The 23557-nt window shown below is 34.9% G+C and overlaps 1 protein-coding gene across 3 annotated transcripts; it reads left to right on the top strand.

The window, feature by feature from the left end:
* The first annotated feature begins 299 nt into the window (after positions 1-299).
* Positions 300-19368, top strand: LOC111154602 (polo like kinase 4). 3 transcript variants are annotated; one of them, XM_022514291.1, is made up of 16 exons: positions 300-523; positions 1181-1276; positions 2328-2423; positions 2503-2617; positions 5612-6638; positions 7314-7414; positions 10357-10724; positions 11768-11872; positions 12226-12328; positions 13308-13457; positions 14426-14559; positions 14652-14743; positions 14892-15036; positions 16210-16350; positions 18710-18816; positions 19208-19368. In XM_022514291.1, the coding sequence occupies exons 1-16, from the start codon at positions 494-496 to the stop codon at positions 19308-19310; spliced, it is 2913 nt and encodes a 970-aa protein (XP_022369999.1). In that variant the 5' UTR covers positions 300-493; the 3' UTR covers positions 19311-19368. The 3 variants fall into 3 exon arrangements, with proteins under 3 accessions (XP_022369999.1, XP_022370009.1, XP_022370017.1); XM_022514301.1 differs by lacking the exon at positions 2328-2423 and having other exon boundaries at positions 358-523; XM_022514309.1 differs by lacking the exon at positions 300-523 and having other exon boundaries at positions 1232-1276; positions 2332-2423.
* The last annotated feature ends 4189 nt before the right edge of the window (positions 19369-23557 follow it).

Below are 23557 nucleotides of genomic sequence, written 5' to 3'. Positions count from 1 at the left end.
TAAACCCTTCATAAAATGAAGACAGCTTTCCAGACTGTCAAGTGAGTAGCCTACCAGTTGTCTCATATTTCAGGACAGCTCTTCTATCCACCATAAACCCAACCTTCTGAAAGAATGACTGCCAACATTTCCGAGCAATGCCGCAGGGCGGCCGGAGCATTTCCGGTTCTAGCCCCTTTGGCCGTGAAGGAGAGCCTGCCGCGCATGCGCGCCCAGCGCAGCCTCTCCAGATCTACCAGTCTCTTTACGTCACAGCTAGCCGGGCTGGGACCACAACAGGCGCGAGTTTTTCAAAATGGGAGCGCGGAGGCGCCGCCCAGGTCTCGGAAGGTGCGGGAGAGGCCTTTCGGTGGCTGTGCAGCGGTCGCCCGGAGGGGCGGCCTAGAGAGCCAAGCCTGATGGGCGCCAAGACCGGCTGGCTGCTTGGAGCGCTGCCTCGAAGGGACTGTGTGAAGGAAGCTAATCTGCGGAGCACAGGCCTGAGCCTGGAAATATGGCGACTTGCATCGGGGAGAAGATCGAGGTGAAAAGTCTTGGCAATCTTCTCCGGGGCAGATTGGGGGGGAGGGTAGCTGGAGTGGCAGGACTCGAGACTGCTGCAAAAAGGAGACCAGGCGAATCTAACGGCTGCGGGGCGGGCGCCGAGGTGCCTTGGGAGAGTCCCAACCGCCGGCCTGGCTGTCTAGGGCGGAGCGTCCCGCCCCTCAGGCTGGGGGGTTAGGGGACAAGGTGAGTCGCTCACGGCCCCGCCCGTCCGTCTCCAGACACCAAGGCTATCCCGCCGGGTCTGCCGCGCTAAAACAGGGCAAAGCTGCCACCCCCTTCTCCGAGGGGATGGCGGTTACCTCCGGCGGGAGATGCGGCGGGATTCTTGCCGTGCCCTCTGCTCCCAGGGGTTGGCTGGAGGTGGGAGCAAGGTGCTGAAGTTGCGCTGAGGTTGAGGAAGCAGTTCACTAGGGTGCTGTATCTGAAGCCCAGCCTGGACTTTCAGGGATCCCCGCAAGGCTTCAACATGCTTTCCACCCCAGACACCTGCTGTATCGAGGTGTAATACCTGCTTGAATTTTGAATTCGTATTCCCCTCTTGGTCCATTTTATCATCTTTTTCCAGTCTCTTCCTATCTTTCTTCTTTTTCACTCATGTGAGTCATCACACATATCTTTAATTTTAACTTTTAAGGATTTTAAAGTTGGGAATCTGCTTGGTAAAGGATCATTTGCTGGTGTCTACAGAGCTGAGTCCATTCACACTGGTTTGGAAGTAGCAATCAAAATGGTAAGAATATACTAACCAACTTTTCACCTCTACTTTGCAAGTAATTAGAGAGGTGACTTAAGATGTAAGAAACTTCTTACCTATGAGGGCTTTTTTTTTTTTTTTTAAATTAAGGGTGGAGGGAAACCCATCCCTTATGCAGAAAACGATGATGCCAAGTCCAACGATTGACATTACAGATGTTTTAGGAGATCCTTGACTATGCTTAAATAAGTGTTTTATTTTCATTAATGTTAAGTAGACCTAGTACTTGTTATTATGCAAACTTGTAATTGACAGAAATCGAAAAGCAAATAATTTGTTTATAATAATGAATAGGATTTGTGCCTAGTTCTATATTAACTGTAACAATCTAAAATACTATGTTTTGATTGTTATAAAAAATACTATGTTTTTGGGAGGGAGACAAACCATAAGTGACTCTTAATCTCACAAAACAAACTGAGGGTTAATGGGGGGAGGGGGGTTGGGGGGGGGGGGATTATGGACATTGGGGAGGGTATGTGCTATGATGAGTGCTGTGAAGTGTGTAAACCTGGCGATTCACACACCTGTACCCCTGGGGATAAAAATATATTATATGTTTATAAAAAATAAAATTAAAAAAAAAATACTATGTTTTGATTGTTTATGATAGGAGTATCATAAACAAATTAAGAATCACTTATCTAAACCAGTAGGGAAAGGGAAGTTTTATTTTAAAGCTTGTCTAGTAGAAAATAACAGGGTGAAAAAAACAAAAAAAAAAATAAAGCTTGGGTAGATTTTTGTTGTTGTTGTTATAGATATGATAGTTGTGCTATTAAATTCTTTAAGTTGGGAGAGGATATTAGAATGTATTGGCTAAACTTTTTTACTGAATGTCTACTCTGCCAAGCACTCTCTTAGGTGCATGGGGAAAACAGACAACAGAGTAAATTGATCTCAGAAAGATGTAGATAAAAGGACTTAAGAATATTTTAAAGTATACTTTCTCTTCAAAGTTAACTTTTGAAAACCTCACATTTGGAAGTTCATCAGCAACATTTAAATGTTTCATGTTATTTTTTAGATAGATAAGAAAGCCATGTACAAAGCTGGAATGGTGCAGAGAGTCCAAAATGAGGTGAAAATACATTGCCAGTTGAAACATCCTTCTATCTTAGAGGTAATACAAATTTTATAAAAGTGACCAAGGACATTGAATTTTTGTATATTATCATTTACTATGCCCTTTTACATTTCAGCTGTATAACTATTTTGAAGATAACAATTATGTGTATCTAGTATTAGAAATGTGCCATAATGGAGAAATGAACAGGTATCTAAAGAACAGAATGAAACCATTCTCAGAAAACGAAGGTAGGTGGCTGCTTTTTTTCTTTTGTGTATATAAATTTTACTCTTTAAAAACTAGTTTTTGAAGAATGTGGTATTTTGTAATGTTTAATAAAACTGTTCAAATTATTACTTTGGGCTAGAAAGGGAGACCCCCAACTCTCAAAATTAGAAAAGCTGTTAATTTCTATAAATAATTTAAACATTACAGAAGTAAAAGAAGAAATTTGTTATCATCTTTCCCCAAATACATTTTTTTTTTATTTTTTAAAAATTTTTTATTTATTTGACAGACAGAGATCACAAGTAGGCAGAGAGGCAGGCAGAGAGAGAGGGGTAAGCAGGCTCCCTGCTGAGCAGAAAGCCCAATTCGGGCCTCGATCCCAGGACCTGAGCCAAAGGCAGAGGCTTAACCCACTGAGCCACCCAGGCGCCCCTTTTTCTTTCTTTTTTTTTTTTTTTAATCCAAAATCACATTTTAAATTAAATCATTGATAGTGTGTATCCTTTCAGGTCTAGAGAAGAGCTTTTTAGAATGTTATTGATGTCTATAAAGTAGTTCCTAAGTCAAACATAAATAACTATTGAAATAATTTATTATAGAAAATGTCAAAAATAGAAGTAGATGGAATAGTATAATGAGACCTCAGCTTCCAAAGCTATCAATTCATGGTCAAATTGTTTCATTTGTACCCTTCTTATTCCCCTAATTTTCCAGAGTATTTTGAAGCTGATTATAGGCATCTTTATATCTGTAAATATTTTGTTGTATGTCTTTAAAAAAATAAGAACTTTTAAAAGTAATAATAGCCACAAAGTCATTATCATACCCAGTAATTCCCTAGTATCAAATGCATAGTCAGTTTCAACTTCCAGAGTTTCTCATAAATAACTATTTTACAGTTCGGATCAGTATCAAATAAGGTCCATGAGTCATCACACAAATAATTGTTTTCTAGTTATCCTGGTAACTGAGATTGTAGGTAAGCTAACAAGTGTGGTTACTATTGGACTTTTGGTACATTTAAGTCTATATAATCCATTTGAAAAGCAGTTTGGTCATATGTATTGAGTTATGCAAATATTCATATTCTTTGACTCAAAATAAGGTAGTAATACAAGTTGAATAATACAAGCTATACAAACATTAATGATGACTTGCATTTTTTTTTATACTGTATAATAGTAAGCCTTAAATAAGAAAATCTACAAAAGCTATAAAGGAAAAGAATTATCAGTTTGACTTAATAAAATTAAGAACATGAATGACAAAAGATTAAGTCAAATTTAAAACAAAGGAAGTAAATATTTGTAAAATATATGACTGACAAATTATATTAAATTAATGTTTAATATTAAAAATATAAGGGATGCTTTAAAAAAAGGTAATGCAGTAGAAAAATGGGTAGGGAATATAGGCAGACTTCACAGAAGGAAAGTACAAATGGCCAAAAAATAAATAAAAAGATGCTTAAACTCGATAATAATCATAAGAGTGCCAAATAAAATAGTGGAATACCCTTTTTCTTTTTAAACTCATTGGATTGACACTACCCAATGTTAACAAGGATGTGCATGAAAATACAGCCTTTTGGAGGGCAGTTTGGCAAGTATTAAAATCTAAATTTTATCCTTCAACCCAGCATTTCTGCTTCTTGAATTTAACATAGAGAACCATGCCATACATATGCATAAGAAAACAAGTGGGTACAAAATGTTTATTCCTATGTTTTCTGTAATCTTGAAATATCAGAAATGACCAACTTTTCATTGATAGCAATTAAATAAAATGAAAATTTATGGGGGACCTGGGTGATGCACTTGGTTAAGCCTCCAGCTCATAGTTTCAGCTCAGGTTGTGATCTCAGGGTCCTAACATTGAGCCCCCACACCAGAGATCTTTCTGCCCCTCCTGCTCATGCTCTCTCTGCCTCTGTCTCTCAAATAAATAAATCTTTTTTAAAAAGATTAGCACATCTTTATTTTAAAGATTTATTTATTTTAGAGAGTGAGGGGTAAGGGAGGGGCAGAAGGAGAAAGAATATTAAGCAGACTCCCTGCTAAGCACAGAGCCCAACCTGGGGCTCCATCTCCTGACCTGAGATCATGACTTGAGCCAAAACCAAGAGTTAGGGCGCCTGGGTGGCTCAGTGGGTTAAGCTGCTGCCTTCGGCTCAGGTCATGATCTCAGGGTCCTGGTATCGAGTCCCACATCGGGCTCTCTGCTCAGCAGGGAGCCTGCTTCCCTCTCTCTCTCTCTCTCTGCCTGCCTCTCTGTCTACTTGTGATCTCTCTGTGTCAAATAAATAAATAAAATCTTAAAAAAAAAAAAAAGAGTTAGAAGCTTAATGACTGTGCCACCCAGGTGCCCCTAAAATAAATAAATAAATCTTTAAGAAGAAAAAATATGTGTACTGACATGAGAATATTTCAAGAAATACTGTGAAGTGGGGGGAAAAGTAACAGAACTATATTTTTTATACCATTTTTATATTTTAAAGCATTTATTACAGTGTATTTTGGTAGACAAACGTACATAAGCACAAAGGTATAAAACAGTATAAACACATTAATAGTGGTTATTTTTTGTGAGGGTTTGTGAGGTCATCGGAGGAACTAGCTTTCTTTTTTTCTTTTTTACAATTATAATACATTTACGAATTATTTGTGCAATTATAAATATTTTCTCTTAATTGCTACGGACTTCTAGAGACCCTAGGTAGTCCAGTCTCCCCCAGTTGCTAATATAATTAAGCTTTCCTTAACTATATAGAAGACTCATCAGTTGGAAAGGACAAAGATTAGAAGGAGTTCCCAGTTGTTTTAAAGGGACTTAAAAGAATATTATGGAATTATCATAAAAATATTATTTTGGTTGGTAGAACTAAGCTGCAAGCTGGTGTTCTAATGTAATACTGTGGCACATATGAACTTGGGTTTCTAAAAACTGAATTCTAAGATTCTAAATACTGAATCAGATTTTCTAAATTGTCAATTTTATTTTTTGCATTCCAACAGCTCGACACTTTATGCACCAGATCATCACAGGAATGTTGTATCTCCATTCTCATGGCATATTACATCGGGATCTCACACTTTCTAACCTCTTACTTACCCGTAATATGAACATCAAGATTGCCGACTTTGGGCTGGCAACTCAGTTGAAAATGCCACATGAGAAGCACTATACTTTGTGTGGAACTCCTAATTATATTTCACCAGAAATTGCAACTCGAAGTGCACATGGACTTGAATCTGATGTTTGGTCCTTGGGCTGTATGTTTTATACGTTGCTTATTGGGAGACCTCCTTTTGACACTGACACAGTCAAGAACACATTAAATAAAGTAGTATTGGCAGATTATGAAATGCCAACTTTTTTGACAAGAGAGGCTAAGGACCTTATTCACCAGTTACTTCGTAGAAATCCAGCAGATCGTTTAAGTCTGTCTTCAATATTAGACCACCCTTTTATGTCCCGAAATTCTTCAACAAAAAGTAAAGATTTAGGAACTGTAGAAGACTCAATTGATAGTGGACATGCCACAATTTCTACTGCAATTACAGCTTCTTCCAGTACCAGTATAAGTGGTAGTTTCTTTGATAGGAGAAGACTTTTGATTGGTCAGCCACTCCCAAATAAAGTGACTATATTTCCAAATAATAAAAATTCAAGTGATTTTTCCTCTTCAGGAGATGGAAGCAGTCTTTATACTCAGTGGGGAAATCAAGAACAAGAAACCAGTAATAGTGGGAGGCGAAGAGTAACCCAGGATATGGAAGAAAGGCCACATTCTCGATACCTTCGTAGAGCCCATTCCTCTGATAGATCTGGCACTTCTAAAAGTCAGTCTCGAGCAAAAACATATACAATGGAACGATGTCACTCAGCAGAAATGCTTTCAAAATCCAAAAGATCAGAAGTAGATGAAAATGAAGAAAGATACTCACCTACAAACAGCAATGTCAATATTTTGCCTTTCTTTAAGGAAAAGACATCCAGTAGTTGTGGATCTTTTGAAAGACTTGATAATGATCAAGCATGGTAAGAATTCTATCAAAAGCATTTTATTTTTCTATAAATGTTATATTAGCACACATAGGGAACTGCATCTAACTAAGAAGGGTTAATTTTTTCTAATATTGTCCGATGTTCCTGGGGTACTTCTTAGCTATGATTTCTATTTCTTATTAGAAAGAGAATCAGAATGATCATTTTTTAATTGTAGTTAAGAAACAATTTCATAATGAGTGTATGTGCTCATGAATGTGTTTAATACTTGAGAATTTTGTTTCATTTTTTATTTTATAGGAAGCAGGTCTCCAGTGCAAAGTATCATATTAAATGTATCTGATCCCTAAAGTACTCTGATAATAACTGTTCTCTTTTTCTATCCTTCTCTCTCCCTTCTCTCACACACACACACACACATACACACAAGCTGAGCCAATGATGAGTAATCATGTTATTAACATTAAGACTCATTTTTTAATGCTTGTAGTGTTTTTTCCTTTTTCTTATCTTTGATTTTTATGCTTAAATTACCAGAGGGCAGTAGCCATATAGAAACATTGTTACAGTACCATGGGCATTTTAGTCTGGAAATTTAGCTTCAGTTTAAATATTCAGATCAAAAGATTTTTAAAATCTTTTTTTCATCAGAAGTTATTACCTGATAATTTTTTTATTAGTTTATCAGAATTTTTTTTCTCTGTTTAGCTCCAATCGTCTTTGTCCAGGAAAAACTCCTTTTCCATTTCCAGACCAGACAACTCAGACTGAAATGGTGCAACAGTGGTTTGGGAATCTGCAAATAAAGGGTGAGTTTTCTGTTTGGGTTTTCTTGAGAAAATAATACATTTAAAAAAAATAATAGTACATTTTCAATAAACTATATTACGATAACAGTAATAATAACTTTACTAATTTTGAGTATTTGCTGTATCAGCTACTGTCCGTCATGCTTAACAAATATTAAGTTATTAAATTCTCACACACAACAAATATGAAGATAGGGGTGCCTGGGTGGCTCAGTTGGTTAAGCATCTGCCTTCCGCTCAAATCACGCATGATCTCCGGGTCCTAGGATGGAGCCCTGTGTTGGGCTTTCTGCTCAGTGGGGAGTCTGCTTCTCTCTCTGTTTATCTCTCCCTCTGCCCCTCCCCACTGCTTGTTCTCTCTCTCTCAAATAAATAAAATCTTTTTAAAAATACAAAGATAATATTAGCCCCATCTTACACATGAGGAATTGTGTTGCACAGAGCTTAATTTGCTACGCTACACTGCCTAAAAGCAGAGGAGCTAGGATTCCAATACAAGCGGTTTGGCTCATGAACTGTACTCTTTATTCCTTATCTCTGTTCTTGCATCCTATCTGTAAGAAGCACATACTATCAGCGCCTATAAAATAATCAAAAGATGATTGACCTTATTTTTAAGTAGACACTAATGTGGACATCATGGTTTACCAGTGGGACTTTACATACACTGAAGTACACAGCTACTAAAACCTAAATGGGTTTTTTGGTTTTTTTGTTTGTTTGTTTTTTTAAGTGAACTCTAGGCCAATGTGGGCTTGAATTCACAAACTTGAGATCAAGAGTTAACATACTCTGGGTGCCTGGGTGGCTGTCGGTTAAGCATCTACCTTTGGCTCAGGTCTTGATCCAGAGTCCCAGGATCAGGCCCTACGTCAGGCCCCTGCTTCTCTTTCTCCTTCTGCCTCTCCACCTTCCCCTGCTTATGCTCTTTCTCTTTCTCTCAAATAAATAAAATCTGTAAAAAAAAAAAAAAAAAAAAACAAGCAAACAAACAAAAGTTACATGCTCTATTGACTGAGCCAGCCAGGCACCCCAAAACCTAAACATTTTTGAACAACTGTCATCCTGGGGTGCCTGGGTGGCTCGGTGGGTTAAAGCCTCTGCCTTTGGCTCAGGTCGTGATCCCAGGGTTCTGGGATCGAGCCCTACATCGGGCTCTCTGCTCAGCAGGGAGCCTGCTTCCTCCTCTCTCTCTCTGTCTACTTGTGATCTCTGTCAAATAAATACATAAAATCTTTAAAAAAAAAACAAAAAAACAAAAAAACAGCTGTCATCCAAGTCATTATTTTAGATTTAGAGTTTGACAGTTCAACATTTCTTATTAATAAACACGACAGACTCACAGAAGGTAGGGTTGGAAATACCATGGAAAAAAAGAGAATAATAAAGAAAACATATGGGGAGGAGGAGATCATTTCTTACTAAGTATTATATTACTTCAGACAGAGTACATAATATGACTATAATTTAAGCAGAGTTGTTATGTTACCTCAACCATCTGTTTTTTTCTTTTTAAAAATACATTATTTTCAAGAACCCAAAAGGGAATTAATCTTTTTATGTGTACTTTATGATGGTAATTCAAATTTGTGGTTTTTAAACTATAAAATTGCCATGTACTTAATCTTGCATTTAACCTTCTGTCGTGTTTATAGATAGATACTTTTATTTGGTAATCGGGGTATATCTGAGATGGAGAAATAAGTTTGTTTATAATCTAGTAGTGCTGCTGCAATTTTAAAATATATTATTTGGTACAAAATATTTCTTTCATGGGAGTAGGAGGAAAGAAAGCACTAACAAGTCATTTAGGGAAAAAATGCAATATATATTTTTGAGTTTAGCATTTGAAAAATTGCCTTACAGAGATCTATATAGCCTAATCACTTAAGGGGCTTTAAAAAATTAATGTTCCCGTGTGAACTCTAAAACCATATAAAATATAAATAGGTAAAATTCAACAAGAGCTTTTTAAAAATGTGGTGCAAAATGGAGTGCCTGGGTGGTTCAGTGGCTTAAAGCCTCTGCCTTCGGCTCAGGTCATGATCCCAGGGTCCTGGGATGGAGCCCTGCATAAGGCTCTCTGCTCGGCAGGGAGCCTGCTTCCTCCTCTCTCTCTGCCTGCTTCTCTGCCTACTTGTGATCTCCCGTCTGTCAAATAAATAAATAAAATCTAAAAAAAAATGTGGTGCAAATACACTCATAATATTAAATATTAATAATAACATTACAACTATTTCATATATTGTTTTTTGTTTTATTTGCATATTTTATAAGTAAAGATGGTCAGACAGTCCACAGCTTAAAGAGGTAAATTTACATATTACATAGAATATTAATATTACATTATTAATTATTAATAATATTACATATTACCTGTACTTGTTGGAACACTGGCAGTTACTTGTTTTAGAATTAGTAAGTGACCCTAAATTTTGCCTTGACTGAAAAACAAATTTCATATTAATATCTTTTCTTAGTTTTAGGAGTATAAAGGTATATTTTTGCAATCTGGATTAAAATGTTCTTTTAAGGTCATTCTTAGGGAGCCTGAGTGACTCAGTCAGTTAAGCATCTGCCTTCTGCTCAGGTCATGATCCCAAATTCCTGGGATTGAGCCTCACATCATGCTCCCTGCTCAGTGTGGAGTCTTGCTTCTCCCTTTTCCTCTGCCTCTTCCTGCCTGCCTAAGCTAATTCTCTGTCTCTCTGTCTCTCTCTCTCACATAAATAAATAAAATCTTTTAAAGTCATTCTTGTATTATGTCATATCTTAAAACTGCTTATTTGTTAGAAATATTATAAACATTTTTTTACTAGATTTCTTTTGAACTTCAAAACAAAATCATACTAGCATGACATTGTGTTGTGTAGACTTGTTTTTTGTTTTTTGTTTTTTGTTTTTCATTTTCACTAACTTGCTTCAATCTGTGTATATTGCAGATCATTTAAGAGAAACTACTGAACACAACAGCATTAGCCCAAGAAGAGATTTCCAAGGCCATCCAGACTTGCAGGACACATCAAGAAATGTTTGGACTGATATGAGAGCCAAAAAGAGTTCTGATGCTTCTGATAATGTTCATCCTGCAAAACAGTTGAATACCATGAAATTTATGACTGCATTTCAAAGTAAACCTGAGATAATTCAACAAGAATCTATTTTTGGCTCAGATCCTCTTTCTGAGCAAAGCAAAACTAGGGGTATGGAGCCACCATTGGGTTATCAGAAACGTACGCTACGAGGCATTACATCTCCTTTGACTGCTTACAGGTTAAAACCGATTAGACAGAAAACCAAAAAGGCTGTGGTATGTCTATCATTTTTCTAAATTACTATGTGATATTTTCCTTGGGTATGTGGTTTCTTATATCAAATATGTTTCTTTTAGTTCCTGTACTTTTGATATTTCCATGATAAACTCATTTAAAAGTAAAAACTAGGAATTTATGGAAAAATAGCTAATGTTTTCTATTAGCTACTTTAAGAATGGTGAATTGATACTGATAAGCTTTGAATTTTAAATTACTGGTAATGAGAAACATTTAAAAGTAACAGTGGGGGGTGCCTGGCTGGCTCAGTGGGTTAAATCCTCTGCCTTTGGCTCAGGCCATCATCCCAGGGTCCATGATCAAGGCCCACATTGGGCTTCCTGCTCAATGGGGAGCCTGCTTCCCCTCTCCTCTCTCTGCCTGCCTCTCTGCCTACTTGTGATCTTTTGTCTGTCAAATAAATAAATAAAAATCTTTAAATTAAAAAAAAATAAAAGTAACAGTGGCTAAATACTGTGTTAAATATTATTTTATTCACAATTCCAGTTACTGAATTAATATTTAATACTGCTTTTTGCTTTTGTCTTAATTTTTTCAGTATTTAGTCTCATCAAAAAGTTAAACTAAAAAAAAATTTTTTTTAACATTTGGAACTAAAGAAAAAGAATATATACAAAATCAAGTTTAGAGTTTACATTGATGTATGAATTGGAAATAGCAATTTTTATTTTTTAATTCCATCTTCCTCCTCTTTGTACCTTGTTTTCTATTCACCCAGTCTTGCCTTTGTTTGGCTTGCTATTGTCTTTTCAAAGTCCTTATTCTCCACCCATACCTTCTGCTTTCATTTTCCTCACTGGTTATCATTTCACACTTAATTATGCCTTCTTACCTTTGCTCCTTATGTTTCACAATTGTGCTCAAATACAGCTCTGGTGTAGACTGTTGGAGAGAAGCAGCCATTTGATTTTGACTTGAATTTTTGTTTCTGCTATGGTTAAGTACTTTTAAGTATTATATATGTCAGAGCTATTATAGTATACAAGAGAATTGTTACTAATGTTACCTTCTTGTTTTTTAGGTTAGCATACTTGATTCAGAGGAGGTATGTGTGGAGCTTCTAAAGGAACATACATCACAAGAATATGTGAAAGAAGTTCTTCAAATATCTAGTGATGGAAATATGGTAATGTGGCTTTACTTCATTTTGCAATTTTAAATCATCATTAAACATTTAGCATTCCAGTTCATTCTACAAGGATATCATTAAAATACTTAAACATTGGTTTTCTTAATATGATAATATCTCTGAAATTAAAAAACTGAAATACCATGTTACATATATTTAATTAATGTGGTTTTTAAAATAATTATAACTTGTAGCAAAATCTAAACTTTATTACTTCTAGAAAATATTTAACATTTTCAATAAAATAATATTTAATTTTACATGTGAGCTCTTTTTCATAATTTTACTAATGAAATATAGCACTCGAACTTAATGGCATATAATTAGAATTCTTAAAAACTTTTTGACAGATCACTATTTATTATCCCAATGATGGAAGAGGTTTTCCTCTTGCTGACAGACCACCACCCCCTACTGACAACATCAGTAGGTACTGCTTTGACAATTTACCAGGTATGTAAATTTATCAGGAATAAATTTAGATAATGGACTTATACATATGTAAACTCTATATGTGTGGATATCATAGATTATAAATGTCTTGCTTCAACCAGGCTATAACTCATGTTCTCATATTTTATATGTGGTGAGATATGGTGTACCTTACTAATCCAATGTTTATTCATACTCTGTTATCACATATTTAAGCAAAAACTATGGAATATTAGTCATATATCACACAAATATAATATGTACACTTGTTTAGTTACTAATTTGTCAAGAATCTTGTTTAAAATTCAACACAAAGTATCAATTTTTGGCTTTTAAAACCATTATTATGCTCCATAAATGACCATCTGTTATTATGGCTAACCAATTTTGACTTCTTATTCAGCTTCTGGATTTTATGGATAGGGGAATTAAATATTGAATAGTAAGCCTTCACTGAAGTGACTTTTAGAATCAAACAAGAAAACCTGTCTAATCTAATCCTATTAGAAATCAAAACAGAACAAGACTAAATACTGTAAGTGACTATAGTTACAGGGAATTGTAAAAACTGACTTTTGAATTTTAGGACCACAAAACTCTATGCTTTACTAACATAAAAAGAACTACATCTTTTCCTGATAGTCTGATTCTGATATCTCAGGTAGAAATTTTTTCATTTCAATTGTTAAAACATTTCTAGAATCATTACTTATAATAAGGAGTCAGTGATTCAGAGGAAGAGATTTTTTTAAATTATCATGGTACTACTCATCGGATTTTGTTATATATTTCTTGGGGATTGTATTATATTGTCTTTAGTTTTCATTAAAATAATAGACTTGCAGGACTAAAATATCTTTATTTTGGTAATGAGGTTTCTAACCTATCAACTTGAATTTTTGTAGAAAGAGTAGTGATCAATATTAAACTTACGGAATTTATATGTCAAGTCAACACTTTATTTCCTACTATTACGTAATTTTTTTCTTTTTTTCCCTAGAGAAGTACTGGCGAAAATATCAATATGCTTCCAGATTTGTACACCTTGTAAGATCTAAATCACCCAAAATCACTTATTTTACGAGATATGCTAAATGCATTTTAATGGAGAATTCCCCTGATGCTGATTTTGAGGTTTGGTTTTATGATGGTAAGTACCATTTAGAAATGATAATTTTTCCCCTTTAGTTTATAATTTAGTAGTTGTTTTTTTTAATTCAGCACCACAGTTTATAAGCTATATATTTATACAAATTAGTTACACAGCACAGTGTACTATATGTTAAATATGTTAACCAAATTTATTTGTATATACTTTCATGTAAACAGCTTATTCTCCAATATGTATATTAGTTCTCTTTCCCTATTTAGCTCAGATTTAATAACATTCAGGTTGATAGTACAGAATCACCTTAAATAAATATCCTACTTCTTAGCAGAAACTCAAATGGACATTTACCAAATGATGAGAATTATAAATATAAATAAATAAATAAAATCTTAGAAAAAAAAATGTGGCAAAAAGATAGGGTTGAACAAGAGAATATGTTTTCCTAAATCTAAAGATGATTTACTTTTTAATCTGTAAAACCTCCTTTTAAGGGACACCTAGCACATACACTCATACAGTATACCTGTAATAATAGCTATCCTTCAATTGTGTTTTTGTATGAGATCAGTGATTTTTAATTTTTTTTAAAATTTTTTAAGGATTTTATTTATTTTTTTGACAGACAGAGATCACAAGTAGGCAGAGAGGCAGACAGAGAGAGAGGGGGAAGCAGGCTCCCCGCTGAGCAGAGAGTCTGATGCGGGGCTTGATCCCAGGACCTTGGGATCATGACCCAAGCCGAAGGTAGAGGCTTAACCCACTGAGCCACCCAGGCGCCCCTATGTGATTTTTAAAAATATCATAAAAGTATCAGATTTACGCCAGATATATGAAGGAAAAAAAATGGATGGCCTATATTTATTGAATATATTCACAGCCTCATTTTTTAATGATCAATGAGTGAATATAAATAATACCTTGATCTTTATGCATTAGCATGATAATGAGTACAAACACAGGAATATTTAAAGAAATAATAAAAGAGTCTTTTCTTTTTATTCTTTAAGGAGCAAAGATACACAAAACCGAAGATTTAATTCAGGTGATTGAAAAGACTGGGAAATCTTATACCTTAAAAAGTGAAAGTGAAATTAGTAGCTTGAAAGGGGAAATAAAAATGTATATGGACCATGCAAATGAGGTATGTACCTAGTTGTGGTAGGTTTTTCATACAAGTTAATAGTGATTCCAAATGATAGGTGAAATAATGACAGCTGTATTCTTTTGAAATAGGGTCATCGTATTTGCTTAGCACTGGAATCCATAATTTCAGAGGAGGAAAAGAAAAGTGGAAGTGCTCCCTTTTTCCCAATAATTATAGGAAGGTAAATGTTTGAAAAATTTTTAAATATGGCTAAGATGTGTTGGAAATGTTAAAAAAAAAAGTTTAGTGTTTACACTATGGACACTTTTAAGTTTTCTATAATTTGAAAGCTTTAAGGGAATATATTTGGACATTTCTTTCCCCTTCAGAAAACCTGGAAATACTAGTTCACCTAAGGTCTTATCACCTCCTACTTCTGTGGATCCAAACTACCTGATGAGTGATAGAGCATCTTTGAATAAAATGATAAATAATGCTGCTTCTTCAAAACTGGCACCAATGCTTAATCCTCCTGTAAGTAAATATATGTTAACTCCTATACTTTAAACTCTTCAGTGATTGCCTCTTGCCTTTCATATAAAATTTAAATTCCTTACTGTGGCCTTTCTATCATTTGTCAACTTCTCCCCTGCCTACTTTACCCTGCACTATCTATGCTTTCTTTTAGTTTTTCAAGTAAGTCAAGCATACAGGCCTTTTCACATGCTATTCACTTGACCTGGAACTTTTCCCTAACCTCTTAATGGCTAATTCTTTCTCATCCTTCAGGTCTCAGTGTAAATGTTACCCTTGTAAGCTAAATATATTATTATATGAATCATTTTATTTTTACTAATAAAATAACATCGAATGCCTTAATATCCATGTTAGAACATTGTTTACAAAAACTTATTAATTTTTTATTCCATGAACTGTCATGCCTATAAATACTATATTGCAATATAGAAAAATGAAACATTAAGGAAATAGATCTGTGTGTATATATACTCACACACATGTACATATATATTGCAATTGCAGTTATGAAAAATTATGCCTTTGGGAAACAAAAGACAAAAGAAATCTACCTAAATGAAAACAGCAACCATATGATTTTTCTTCTATATTTCTCTAGTTTTCCATAATGCGGTTATATATTTGCATTTTTTGGTTAACGCTTTAATTAATTAATTAAATTTTTAAAGACTTTATTTATTTGACAGAAAGAGAGATCACAAGTAGGCAGAGGCAGGCAGGGAGAGAGGGGGAAGCAGGCTTCCTGCTGAGCAAGGAGCCTGATGTGGGACTAGATCCCAGGACTCTGGGATCATGACCTGAGCCGAAGGCAGGCACTTAACTGACTGAGCCGCCCAGGTGTCCCTATATTTTCATTTCTTAACTCTGTTATTAAAGAATTATTTTGGGGGTGCCTGGGTTGCTCAGTTGGTTAAGTGACTGCCTTCAGCTCAGGTCATGATCATGGAGTCTCAGGATCTAGTAACGTGTGGGGCTCCTTGCTCAGCGGGGAGTCTGCTTCTCCCTCTGATCCTCCCCTCCCTGCCTCGTGCTCTCTCTCCTTCTCTCTTTAAAATAAATTAAACAAATTTTTTTTCAGCTAATGAACATCTAGTTTTTTTTTCAGTTTTGATGAAGTTGCCTTGTAAAAATGCCAAGGAATAATATCTTCTTGTCCTTTACTGTTTGTAGATGGTTACAAATGAAGGACATGGCTTTATGGCTGCAGCTTCTGAAACAAACATCTCTTCTAGTAGTCTAAAAGATTGTCTTCCTAAATCAGCACAACTTTTGAAATCTGTTTTTGTGAAAAATATTGGTTGGGCTACACAGGTGAGAAGTTTTTTATAGTGAAGTGAATTTTCTCACTCTGAATTTCTTTAGTTTTCATAGTCATTAGACAATTATCAAAAAAGTAAATAATTTTAAATATTTCTCTTTGCAAGAAAGTTTTTACACCTTTTTTACATTGGTTATATTAAAATTTTAGACATTTTTTATTTGTATACACTTGGAGAACTCTAGGTATTGTTAATAAATTGGTAAGGTGTAAGTGATTTGTTTTTAAAGTTTTAAAAACAAGTGTCTTAAACCCAAATGTTCACTGATAGATAAAGAAGATATATGTGTAGAGGCACCTGACCAACTCAGTCTGTAAAGCATGCAACTTGATCTCAGGGCTATGAGTTCAAGCCCCACGTTGGGCATGTAGCCTACTTAAAATTAATAAATAAATATACAGAGATACATACATGAAAAAATATATGTGTATATACTCAGCCATAAGAAAAAAAAATAAAATCTTGCCATTTGTGACAACATGGATGGGCCTAGAAGGTATTATGCCAAGTGAAATAAGTCAGACAGAAAAATAAATAAATGATTTCACTCACATGTGGAAGCTAAAAAACAAAATAGAAAACAGAAAGAAGCTCATAAATACAGAGAACAAACTGGTCATTGCCAGAGGGGAGGAGGACTGGCTAACTAGGTGGCAGGGATTAAGAGGTACACACTTCCAGCTATAAAATAAATAAGTCACAGAAATGGAAAGTACAGCATAAGGAATGTAGTCAATAATACTGTAATAAAGTTGTGACAGATGGTGAGCTTTAAGTACTCTATAGAATTGTTGAATCACTATGTTGTATGCCTGAAACTAACGTAACATTGTATGTCAACAGTGCTTCAATTTAAAAAATAAATTAAGAAAAACAGAATAGAGGGACACCTGGGTGGCTTAAGTCAGTTAAGTATCTGCCTTCAGTTCAGGTCATGATCTCAGGGTCCTGGGATTGAGTTCTGCTGTGGGCTCCACACTCAGCAGTAGTCTGCTTTGCCCCTTACCCCTCCTCTACTTATGCCGCTCCCCCTGCATGTACACACCCTCTCTCAAATAAATAAATAAAATCTTTAAAAAAAAGAAACCACAACAGAAAAGAGGTGTCATGATAATGGCTACTTGTTGGTAATTGAGAATGATGTTCATGACTTAAGTTTTACAAACTGTTTGTAGTCTATTACTATTAATCTATTAATAATAGATTACTGTTTGTAATCTATTATCCTTTGGCAGAAAAGAATTTTTGCATTTAAAAATTAAGTCCACATTGAGTTTCAAACTTAAAGAATTATATGTAGGTGTGAGCCTATAGGTATATATTATCTGAAAGCTGAAGCTTTCATACTTGAGCATAGTACATTTTTTTTAAGTACATGTAATTTTTATTTGCCAGGGAAGAAAAATGCATCTTAGACATTTATGGGGGTAGGAAATAAATGAAGGGAACTCAGCATTTGTTCAGTACCTGTTATATTGTTTCTCATGTGTATTGTCTTGTTATTCCCCAAAATAAAACCCAGTAAAGTTGGTGTTACCTCCTTTTATAGATAGTAAAATTATGGCTTATAATCGTTGATTGACTTGCCCAGTCCTACTCGGTAGTTGGCAGAGTCTGGTGTAAACTCAGGTCTGTTTGATTCCAGTGCCCATGTCTTCTCTCTTCTCTTTGGAGTGCCACATTGTATATTAGTGACTATATCAAATATCAGTGGCTAAAGGAGTAAGTTGCAAAGGCTAAAGTGTACAGGCAGAAGAGAAATTCTGTGGCTCAAGAGCAAAGAATAGAGGGAAATCCTAATTCAAGAAAATATTACTTTTGTATTTCCTAAATCTCTTCTTTATTAGAAATGCTGTTGGCAGGAGGGACACAAAACTACTGAGACATTGTAGTAGAAATGAATGGGAAAATGGATTCATTTAGAATAATTTTAATATTTTAATGTCATAGCTATTAAAGGAATAATCGGAAAAGATGTGAATATTCTCAATGCTACTAACATCACAGCCCCACATTTGTAGTTTCTTGAGAGCGTTGCCTTTTTTTTTTTTTTTTTAAGATTAATTTATTTAAGCGTGCACATTGGAGTGCAAGCAGTGGGGGAGCAGCAGGAGGCAAGCAGACTTCCTGCTTAGTGGGGAACCCGACAAGGGCTTGATCCTAGGACCCTGAGATCATGACCCAAGCCGAAATCAAGAGTCAGATGTTTAAGTGACTGAGCCACCCAAGAGCTCCGAGCATTGGTTTTTTTTTTCTTTTAACCATTTGTAAAACCTGTTGAACATGAGTACCTTTTAAGAACTTTAAATCTTCTACTGTATAGTAATTTTGCATACTTATTATTTTTCTAGTTAACTAGTGGAGCTGTGTGGGTTCAGTTCAATGATGGGTCCCAGTTGGTTGTCCAGGCAGGAGTGTCTTCTATCAGTTATACATCACCAAATGGTCAAACAACTAGGTAAGCTCTTAAAATGATGGTTGAGGTTTAGCCCTTTGCTATATAATTTTCTTTTCTCTATCTGTTGAAATAAATGATTTAATATGGTTTTGTATGTTCTTTAGATTAAGGCCTTCAGTTTAATGAAGAATCCAGTTCTCAAGTCAGCTCAAGTATTTGACCTAATTTTCTTTTTTTTATTTAAATACACTTATAAAGTGGCCTATTTTAAAAGAAAACAAATGATATGCTTAACTTGATTTAGGTATCTACTTAAATAATTTGTGTGATTTTTCTGAGGTGCCTCTTTCATTGAAGAATTACTGAAAAATAGTATACGCCTTTTGGTACTTTCATACAAACAAATTAATTAGGTTATGTTTTTGTCTTTTTTTTCTTTTGCTTCACTTAGGTATGGAGAAAATGAAAAATTACCAGATTACATCAAACAGAAATTACAGTGTCTTTCTTCCATCCTTTTGATGTTTTCTAATCCAGCTCCTAGTTTTGAATAATTAAAGCTCCTTATAGGTACATAAGTCTAATAAATAACTTTGTTGGCTTTCAAGTAAAGTGACTTTTTTTTATTTGATATAACTTCCTCAGAAAGCCTTTCTACAAAAGACAGTTTTAATCTATACCGTAATGGATGTATTCTAATGAGAGAACAAAGCAGAATGAAACTTCTAAAATGTACTGGTCGTAGATAAAATAGTACACTAGACTTTGCTCTTAGAACATATACCCCCAAACTTTGTATTCATAGATTTGTATTGAACAGTCCTTTAAAAGCAAAAATATAAATGGTGTGTGGTGTATTTATGCTTTTTTTATTGTTATCCCTACTTCTTAGTCATGTTGAGAATCATGGAAGAAACATGCTGGAGTTTTTGAGGTTTTGACCATGTAAATAATGTGTATTTATGTTGTAAGTAACAGATGTAAACATGTATATTTGTTTTATATTTATTTTTGTAGCACCAGTTTCTAATGAAATATTTCTGAAAATGCATTTTATAAAAAAAAATAAATACAGAGATAAGTTGCTTTCTCTTTTGATTTATTTAATTAAATACTCATTTTAAAGTAAGTTACTAGTAAGCTCATTTTTAAATTATGTTGCCTGTTCAGGAGCCAATTAAATTTTTAAAATTAATTTCGCAAATGGTAAATACATTGTTTTTCTACCTTTATTTGAAAATATGTGTATTTTTTAATGATAAACATTTTAGCACTGTAGAACTTAATGTAATAGTTAAGATGAGGAAAAAGAATATTTGATAGTGGGACACCCATTACCTTTTACTAAAGATAAAACAGGAATGAAATAAAATATATGAATATGATAAAGACTTTTAACCTAATGTTTCCTGCTGTTTTTTAGAATTAGAAATATTTGAGCTATTTCCATTTAGTAGACAGGAATACCTAATGCCACAATTATTCAACATTGTTTTGGATGTTTTTGCCTAAGGCAATAAGAAAAATAATTTGCAACATAAGAGTTAATAAGCAAAAGGCAACCTGATAGAAGTATGGACAAAAGATATGAGCAGATAATTCACAAAGACAAGAAAGGAAATACATGCTCACTACATTTATAGTTGGAGAAATGCAAAATTAAAATAAAATCATTTCCTTTTATCAAAGAGATTAGTAAAAAAATAATAAAATAGTGCTTGCTAAAAGGAACAGGGGATTCTCAGATGTTGATTAATTAGTGTAAAAGTAATTTGGCAATATCTGTTAGAATTAATAATTATCGGAAACCAATGAGAATGAAGACACTTCGGTCCAAAACCTATGGGATACAGCAAAGGCGGTCCTAAGGGAGAAACACATAGCCATCCAAGCCTCCCTCAAAAAAATGGAAAAATCCAGAATACACTAGCTGTCTCTACACCTTAACGAACTGGAGAATCAACAACAAATTAAACCAACTCCACACACAAAAAGGGAAATAATCAAGATTAGAGCAGAGATCAATGAGGTAGAGTTAATAATTATCTGTTAGAATTATTTTAGTACATTGGTAATCACTTTTTGGGAGGAAAATTATGTAAGCCCTTAGGGAAAAAATATGAGAAATAAGAGTTTCCTTCTAAAAATGAAATCAGTTAAGGGATTTCTAGCTTACTTTTGAAAACTAAATAGATTTTGCTTTGACAGACTTTTTTGTCATCTCTTTCAGTCTTAATGTGTCTCTGTTTCAGGTATTTCTCTTATACATATCATATAGCTGAAATTTTTTTTTAAGATTTTATTCGTTTATTTGACAAGGAGATCACAAGTAGGCAGAGAGGCAGGCAGAGAGAAAGAGGGGGAAGCAGGCTCCCCGCTGAGCCCAGAGCCTGATGCGGGGCTGGATCCCAGGAACCCAGGATCATGACCCAGGCCAAAGGCAGAGGCTTAACCCACTGAGCCACTCAGGCGCCCTTGAATTTTGTTTTTTAATCCAATCTGATAACCTCTGTAGTCTACTGTGTTCACATTTATTAAATCATTTCTGGTAAGTTTACTATTTGTCATTACAGTTCTATTGTATTTATGTCTACCAGTTTCTTTCGTGCTTTCTATCTACATGTTTCATTGCTTTTTTCCCCCTTTCCTGCCTTCTTCGACCTTGAATTTCCTATAATCTCTTTTACTCTTTGTACTGATTTTCTCTGAGAGGGTACAGCAATGGCTTACTAATATTCACTTTACATTATCATGACTATCAAAATATTCATAGCTGAGCTATGTATCACACTAGAATTACATTTCTTGAACAACTTTTGAGTTTTTCCAGAGTCCCTTTGTTTGCTCAAACATATCTGATAATCTATCTGTAGTTTTTATTGTTAGTTCCTTTTTCTCTCCTTTTGAAGACAGCTCTCTTGAACCCTCTGATTTCCTTTTTCTATCTGGACTGGTTGTTAGGTATATAGCATGTCCAGTGTATAAATAAAATATAATTTGTTTATCTATTATAATGCTAATGAACATTTGGGTTGTTTCCAGATTTTGGCTGTGAAAACCATACAGCTATGACAGTGTTTCGGTGAATATGCATACAAGTTTCTCTAGAGTTTTACCTAGAACTGAATTTGCTGGATCTTAATATTGGCGTATCTCAAATGTTAGGAGATAATGCCTAATTTTTTTATACTTCCACCTGCAACATATAACAGTTTTTATTGCTCCACATCCTCATCAGTATTTGGTGTTGTGATCTATTAAAATTTTTGCCAGATTGACAAGTGTAGAATAATGTATCACTGTGGTTTTAAATTGCATTCCCTAATTACTGAAGAGGTTGAAATCTTACATATTTATTAGATACTCATCTCTCCTCTTATGAAGTACCTATAATGTCTTCTGCCTATTTTTTCTCTTGGATTGTCTGGCTTTTTCTTGGTGATTATGAAGAATTCTGAATATGTATCCTTTGTCTATTGACATATGTGGCAAACGTCTTCTCCCAGTCCAGGTTTCCACTCTCTTAGTAATGTCTGATAAAGAGAAATTCTTAACTTTAATGTAGTCCAATTTCACAGATTTCCTTTACAGATACTGCTTTTTAAATTCTGCATAGTATTTTTATTTTTATTTATTTTTATTTTTTTTTAAAGATTTTATTTATTTATTTGACAGAGATCACAAGTAGACAGAGAGGCAGGCAGAGGGGGTGGGGGAAGCAGGCTCCCCGCTGAGCAGAGAGCCTGATGCGGGACTCCATCCCAGGACCCTGAGACCATGACCTGAGCTGAAGGCAGCGGCTTAACCCACTGAGCCACCCAGGCACCCCTCTGCATAGTATTTTTTTAAAAATTCTTATTTAAATTCAATTTAGTTAACATATACTGAATTATTAGTTTTAGAGGTAGAATTTAGTGATTCATCAGTTGCATATAACACCCAGTGCTCATGGCATCAAGTGCCCTCCTTTAATACCCATCACCCAGTTATCCCACCCCCCACCCACTTTCCATCCAGTAGCCCTTGGTTTCTTTCCTAGAGTACAGCATCTCTTATGGTTTGTCTTCCCCTGTTTTCATCTTATTTTATTTTCCTACCCTTCCCCCATATTCATTTGATTTGTTTCTTAAATTCCACATTTGACTGAAATCATATGATATTTATCTTTCTCTGGCTGACTTACTTCTCTTAGCATATACCTGCTGGTTCCATCCACGTCATTGCATATAGCAAGATTTCATTCTTTTGGATGGCTGAGTAATATTCTGTGTGTTTGTCTGTCTGTATATATATACATCTTCTTTATCCATTGATCTGTTGATACACATCTCAGCTCTTCCCACAGTTTGGCTCTTGTGGATGTTGATGCTATAAACATTGGGTATGGTGCCCCTTTGGATCACTATGTTTGTATCCTTTGGATAAATAGTACTTAGTAGTGCAATTGCTGGGTTATAGAGTAGTACTATTTTGAACTTTTTTAAGGAAACTCCATACAGTTTTCCAGAGTGGCTGCACCAGTTTGCATTCCCACCAACAGTGTAAGATGGATTCCCATTCTCCACATCCTCACCAACATTTGTTGTTGCCTGAGTTATTTTAGCCATTCTGACCAGTGTGAGGTGGTATCTCATTGTAGTTTTGATTTGCATTTCCTTGACGCCAGGTGATGTTGAGCATTTTTCCATGTGTCTTGGTCATTTGTCTGTCTTCTTTGCCAATTTCTTGACTGTATTATTTGTTCTTGGGTGTTCAGCTTGATAAGTTCTTTATGGAGTTTGGATACTAGCCTTTTATCTGG

The sequence above is a fragment of the Enhydra lutris genome, unplaced genomic scaffold, assembly GCF_002288905.1.
Source record: "Enhydra lutris kenyoni isolate GAN:26980312 unplaced genomic scaffold, ASM228890v2 scaffoldscaffold3, whole genome shotgun sequence".
Classification (NCBI taxonomy): Eukaryota; Metazoa; Chordata; class Mammalia; order Carnivora; family Mustelidae; genus Enhydra; species Enhydra lutris.
This window is presented reverse-complemented; position numbering and strand designations above follow the sequence as displayed.

Bases quoted from the DNA above. Each gene is read 5' to 3' on its own strand.
- LOC111154602 (XM_022514291.1), top strand. From the start codon at position 494: ATGGCGACTTGCATCGGGGAGAAGATCGAG. The intron at 1,277-2,327 runs GTAAGAATATAC...GTTATTTTTTAG, and splicing joins TGGAAGTAGCAATCAAAATG to ATAGATAAGAAAGCCATGTA. The intron at 11,873-12,225 runs GTAATGTGGCTT...ACTTTTTGACAG, and splicing joins TATCTAGTGATGGAAATATG to ATCACTATTTATTATCCCAA.